We start from the raw sequence: 6,835 nt of genomic DNA, 5'->3' as shown, positions 1-6,835 counted from the left end.
ATATTTAAATATGCATCACTTGGTCATAACCTGCATTCTCAATCGTTGTGGGATGTTCCTAATGGAAACAAGATGGAGTAACATAAAGAGGTTTGTTATTTAAAAAAATTTAAAATGCAACTACTAGTTTCAATTAAGATTAACTGTGGAAAGGATCTGATTGCAGCTCACATTTGGTGATAACTATCTAAACAACCAGTAGCTCGGTGGGACAAGCGGAAGTCACCAGATGAGTTTCTATTAGAAGTCTTTAACAAACCTAAGCTTGGGTGCAGTGATACTGTGATGCTCTCAGCTCTTGATTCTTGGTGCTTTGAATGTTTCTAAACTCTGCACCTTCAGCGCAACATCCTGTGTGCAAAGTGGAAGCTCGCTGCTAATGTGGGGTAAGTATAAGTGTGCTACCAGTGCCAAGCACGATTGCCTTAGGTATAAAATTAAATGGAAAGAGACTGAAAAAAGAAAGTTAGGGTCAGCTGCCCTGAAGTTGGTGTTAAAGACTTTGGGGTGTTCAATCAAACATCTGCCATGGATGGTGACCTTTTGAACCTCCCATCACTGCCCTGTGTTCCTCTGCCATTCAAATAACATTTCCAAACGCTCAAAGGGGTGTGAATGAGCAGAGAGATATCGGTAAAGGCTTTGCTGCCCTGCAGTGACAGCCCCCCACCCCACCTACCCTGCCCTCGTCGCCAACGCCAACCTTTTCTTTCCTTTTGGCCGTGCGCGCGCAAGAGCAGCTGTCATTGTTGAAGCGGGTGCCCGCGGTGCGCAGCATATAGGGAGTCTATCCTGTGTGAGGATTATGCTGCAGTTTCTGGCCATCTTGTATCAAGACAGGATGAGTCTTTGAAAAAAAAAAAAAAAACTACGAGCGAAGGAGCGTCTTTTTTTTTTTCCAGCTTACGCTCGCTGACAGGCGAACACCACAAAGGCGCAAATCACGTCCGCCGCGGTGTGTGTTGAAAACACCTCGTACGAGTTGTGGATTGTTCCGAGGACATCGTACTGAAACCATGAGCTGGGGGACAGAGCTATGGGTGAGTGTCGGTGCACGTTTACCTCTTTGCGAAAGGGTTTTACGATGCTACGGAGCGTGTGTTGACCTAACGGTTCTCAGATGAAATATACACGCATGTGACGATGCGCTGCGGCTCCATCTTTGCCTGCACAAAACGACGTGTTGTGTACGCAGCTTTAGCCGACGGTGGGGCTAATTCGGAGCGGTGATCACTAAAGCTTATGCGTTTTGGCTGTAATTTTGAGATTTCCACTGAGTATCCGCGCAGCATGCTGCTGTTAGCGAAGAGGAGATCAGTGCAGATCTACATGCATTTTGGTTTATATCGGAGCATTTCACACCACGCTTTGCGCACACCCCCTCACTCTGTCCCACAGATACTACTCCTACGGTGCCAAGTTGTTGAGGTTGTGTGTTCATCTTGGGGGAGACACATAGTCCTCAGTAATTATATATATATATATATATATATGTGTGTGTATATATATACACATATATATATATATGCAATTCACACGCTGATGATCTGTGTCAGTTGAGGAAGTGCAGGACGGTGCAGGTTTAGTTCCCTTATTTCTCTGCACATACAAGGGCACTGGTGCACTGCTGTTAAATTACAAACTGTTGTGAAAGTTATTGGTTAACTCGGTAGTTTTTCATCTGTAGTAATACTTAAACAATGACACTATCGCTAAGAAAAACGAGATGTTTGTGCTGCAAACAGTTCTGTGTTTTTACCCTTATTCACATCCACCAGGTATCGGGGCGAATAAACTGTTTTATAAATCTAAATGTAAATGGCAGCTATGGTGGCTTTGTCATAGATTTGATCACACATTTGAGCAGGAAAGCAGAAGTTCTAGATTTTAGCCAATCTTCCAAAAACCTAGGATGACATTACATCTTTTAATAATTACTTTGGTTCATTGCCTTTGTGAGTAACAATAGTACAAAGTAGAAGCCCACTGAACTTACTCCCAATAAATTCCTGGCTTATGATGTCACTTTTCATCCCACATAACTCCACTTTTAAGGACCTTATTACAACTTGCCAGCCACAGTATCAGTGCTATTTCCCCAAATTAAAAGAAATGCTCACACATTTATGGCCAAGAGTTGTAAGCATGCTAATGACATAGATTACAGCGTTGTGTCAAACTGTTGTTACGACTTGATAATAAGCAAGCTGTGCACAGTGGAATTCCTGTTGTGAGGCCTTTGTATCAGTGTTGTTTTGTTGTGGAAATGATCCACTGGAACAGCAGTCATTCTGCTGTCTGTGCACGGTAGGAGCACTGGCTTGTTGTAATCAGTGTTGGTGTTTGTTTCAGTAGGCTGTGTGTGTGTTTGGGTGTCAGCACAAGCATGCATGAGTGTACGTGTTCTTGCAAGTTACTACATGGACTTGGCGTTGGAACCAGCAGAAAGGTCAAACTTTAATGAGTTAAAACTGTATTGCACCACTTTTACTGTAACTACATGGCAACCGACAACCTTTTTTTTAATTTTGCTTTTATAAACCTTGTTCAATTCAGTGAATATCTTAGTTTTATCAACCGGGTGAGTTGGCAAATGCTTCTGCACACCTGTATTTACAATATATTACACATTTTCTCAGATAAAACTGTGGCCTAAGTCAATATTATGAGATACATTTTTTCCCCTCTCTACCAAGCAGCAAATGGGTCTGGAGCAAATTACATTAGGCATGTGTTTTCTTTCCTAAGAAAAAAATGGAGTTGGGGGGGGGGGTACATGCACTCCCCTGAATTCTCCAGTAATTTACCTGGTCCAAAGTTCACAGAGACAACCACCAGCACAACACATTCTTTGCATTTCCCCAGTGATGTCTGTGTATTTTTGACTTCACTTTTACTTCAATGCTTGACCGACAAGCAGTCATGCTAAGTGAACATAGCCCAAAGGTACTTTACAGGCTTTCATGTGTACCTTAACTCTGAAAAACGTTTCCAAGCTTTTTAAACAGAGACTGAGCTTTTACACAGAATAGTGGATTACAACCAGATGGGTTGAATGAAGTTCAGGCACTTGTTTCTTCTTATTCCCTTCAGCGTTGTATCAGACTGAGAGCAGCAATGCTCTACAGGTGCCTGTTGCCACTGGAGAATGCACAGAGCTTGTTTTATAGTCGCCCCAAAACAGTTGAAACACAGCAAGATTCAGACATAGATGCAGAGCAAGGGCAGGATGTTGTGGGTTGGGTTGGAGTTACGGTAAGTACCTTTAGCACTCACAACCAGCTCCTAAGTTTGTAATTATTTTTAAGACTGCATAATTAGGACAGCGGTTGTAATTATTAGTAGAATTTTTTTTGGTGTCAGTAATCCTACGTTTATTCGTTCTAGAAAAGTGCAACGGGCGTAGTTAGTAGTATACACTAATATAAAACACGGATAAGCAGCCAATCCATAGTCATTGCTAACTGAAATTTCTGCTGATTGTACATCAATTAATCATTGCTGCCAATTCTAAATGACCCTGCAGCTCAATCTTGTATAAGCTATTCTGTATTCCTATAATGGGATGTTGAAGGTGAGATCCTGGACATTTTGGACCAAAAATATCATATTTGAAAAGTGTTTGTGGTCCCTGTCTTCTAGGCTAGTTAAATGGTGCAATGTGACAGGTGAAGGATGAGGCACCACACGCTTCACAGATTTTATCATACTGATCCTGTTCCAACCCCGCATGATATCTCAGGTAGTTAAATATCTCAACCTCAATGAACGTGACTACAACCAGGCCTTGCTGTGATATTCTCCCTGATTACTGGTTCATAAAGTAAACAGCCTTGGATTTGGAACTGTATAACGAGTTACTGTAGGACTGGACTGGCTTAAATTGAGGTGGTCTGAATCCAATTACTTATATTGATCAAGCAGTTAACTCGAATGGATGTTGTGAATTTGGAGCAGAGTGTGGCCAGAAAGAGAACTTTCATGCAACAAGAAATAAATAAATAGAAACGAGTGCGGTGGACCTCTATTGTTTGGGATTGTGAGTCATAATGAGCAGGGTCCGTTGATAGACTCCGAAATGTTGAATGCCTATGGTGCAACATCATAGCACTGATTATAGTCTTTACTGAGCTCTACAAGACAGACTGGGAATGTTTGCTACAATGAAAATTATGAACCTCACTGTCCTTGTCCTTGTATCGTTCCTAACAAGGTGCCGACGGAATTGCTATGAAAACAAAATTTGGGACAGCTGTGCGTTATTAAATCCAGACAGGGTCCACCTCACATTGACCTGCTAATGCTGAGACAGAGCTGTGTCTCGACAGAGCTGAAGTGTTCTGGAGTTTCAGTCAGATTCTTAGAATGCCTCCTGTTGTCATTTTTGTGCTCGCAGAAACTGCAAAGGACCACATGCATTCACAGCACAGACCCCAGGCTTCTTTCAAAACAGGCATAAAGCATGAATTCAATCAAGGAAGTAGGAAGTCAAATGTAATAAAACAAATGAGGGTTTGAAAAAACAACAACTCAAAAACGACTTTTTATAGAGACACGGCACTCTCAGCAATATAACCATTCTAAATCAGGTTACGTGTGCTTGATGTGTTGTAAGTAGGCTAAAAAAAGGAAGGCCACAGCACCTGTGTTTCTGCGCTAGAACCGGCACCCTGAGCAGCGGCGGTGCCAATAACCAAGCCAAATTTAATTTGTGGAGGAAAGGCGACGGCCATTTTCCATCTACCTACAATGAAATAAGAAGTAAAAAGGTCATCCTCTGGATTTCCGTTAAACAAAGTGACCATTACACCACTACTTTTCACTATGATGCACCCTGCATGTTTCACTTCTATTGTGTGGTTTACTTGGTAACTGGATGTGAGCAGCTTTTTTCACACTTCCAGTGAATAGTATAGTGAGTGGAAGGTGAAAGGGTCTCCTCTTTCCACAACCTGTTTTTATAATGAGATAACATGGACAAGATTGAAAATCATTTTAAAGAACAGCAGCTAAAGGTGAGTTGAACTGCACATGGTCCATTTGTGTACCATCTCATTAGGAGCAACTTTCCAGACAAGATCCCTTTTTTAATGGTAGGCACATACCTGTCGGTTGCCTATCCGCCTCAGTGTAATTGAGAAGGACTTGCATTATTGTGGTAGGAGGCCTTTTAAGCGTCGCTTGTTTTCTTTTATGCTGTTAAGTGGTGCTCCAGACTTTGCCCGGAGAAGCACAGAGCGAAAAGGTCCAATCAAAACTTCATGCTCCTGTTTGTGTGGAGTTCAATCAGGCATTCATGGCAGTGAGATTTCAAGTGATTTCTGCCGATGTATCCCCCCCTCCCCCGGGAACAAGCCTTGTCCCCCTGCTGCTCACTTAACATTCAGGGAACTTCCAGGGCTAGTTTGTTGCCTCGTGTCTCAGTGTGGAGTCAGTGGGGGTCAGAGACCGAAACCTTTATCTGAGAAGACAAATATTCCTGCACCCACTACGTTAAATCTTATACTCATTGCCACCCACCTGCTTGACTCAGTGATACCACCCCAAGACTACTTTTCTCTTCAACCCCTGTGAGGGCATAGTGATGAACAGATCCACATCTGACCTGAAGGCCCCAAACTGCACCCCAGGGAGTGAAAGCTGAAATGAAGGAGGAAGAGGGGGCAGGTGAAGGGATATTCTAACTGAGTAGCAGTAGAGTTTGTTTTGTCTGGGTAGTTGCTATTTGGCAACACTTTTATATTAATCCCTTAATCGTTAAAATCATCTGTAAAAATGGCAAAAAATGTCAGTTATAGCTTCTTAAATGTGAAGAGTGATGATTTTTATTGTCTCGACATTTTAGTACATTGAATATAATTGAGTCTTTTGGGCAACACAAGATATGTGAAGATGCCTCTTTGGGTTTGAAAGGTATTTGTCACATTTTTTTTTTAAACTTTATGTAGCAAATTATTAATTTGTATGTTCTGTCCTGGGCGTTTTCTGACCACAAGCATCGTCTTTCTACTTCCTGAAAATTGAAAGGAAGAGGTTTAAGCCATTTTAAAAAATCTTGTCACAATGAAAAGATGACTTAATCCTTCCTCTGATCTTTAATCCCTGCCTCTTCTGGTATTTTGTGAAGTCAGCGTCTAATCGTTGCCGCAAAAGTGAAAATTATTGCCCTATAGGGCCATAGTCACATGTCCTCTTACATTGTGTCACCTTAGCCTCACAGTCGACCTAATTACTGCTGTATTGTCCTACATACTGTAAGTGTCACGTGTTCCTCAGGATGGGACAGTTTGGACTTTTACTTAGCAGATCAACACTAATAAGTTACACTAATAAAAAGTTTGTCATGTTACTATATGCTTGGCTGTTTTATGGCTATTAAAGGCAGAGGATGGTGATAAAAGGGGCTCCACTGAAATTAGTATTACTGTAAAGCAACAACAGACAATATCTGTCTACCGTCTAGCCATTAAAAAATGTGTAGTATTTTAAATATTCTTCATGGCTCAGGCTCTGCATAATATACATTGCAACCAGCACAAATTTCAAATTTTCTGCATGAGCATGTTCATCTCTACAGGTAGCAAATGACAAATAAGCAGGAAACATCGCGGTGTGATTAAGGACATGACACAATCTCTAACTTAGCGTTCAGACTGAAAGAAAAGAGAAGTTGTCCTTTTCTCTTGCTGATTGTTATGGAGGGTTTTTGCAGCCTGTGTTTATTATCCTCAAAGAGCAATTGGATGTGGCAGCACAGATCAAACACAACTATTGGCTGCTTGTGTCCTACAGTGCTAAAGATGCTAGTGTAAATTTTGATTGGCGCCGTTATCTC

At 41.6% G+C, this 6,835-nt stretch overlaps 1 protein-coding gene across 2 annotated transcripts in view; it reads left to right on the top strand.

Moving 5' to 3' along the window:
* Positions 1-730: 730 nt before the first annotated feature.
* fnbp1b (formin binding protein 1b) overlaps positions 731-6,835 on the top strand; it is a 49,633-nt gene continuing 43,528 nt past the window's right edge. The window contains exon 1 of one of the 2 annotated variants that reach the window (XM_067483511.1): positions 731-1,040. In XM_067483511.1, coding sequence (XP_067339612.1) covers positions 1,017-1,040 — 24 coding nt within the window. In that variant the 5' untranslated portion in view covers positions 731-1,016. Of the gene's footprint in view, positions 1,041-4,958; positions 5,016-6,835 lie in introns of those variants that run through there. The other variant, XM_067483508.1, reaches the window with a different exon arrangement.

The sequence above is a fragment of the Channa argus genome, chromosome 18, assembly GCF_033026475.1.
Source record: "Channa argus isolate prfri chromosome 18, Channa argus male v1.0, whole genome shotgun sequence".
In the NCBI taxonomy this organism is placed as follows: domain Eukaryota; kingdom Metazoa; phylum Chordata; class Actinopteri; order Anabantiformes; family Channidae; genus Channa; species Channa argus.
The sequence above is the reverse complement of the archived record's forward strand: the minus strand, read 5'-3'. Positions and strand labels throughout refer to the sequence as shown.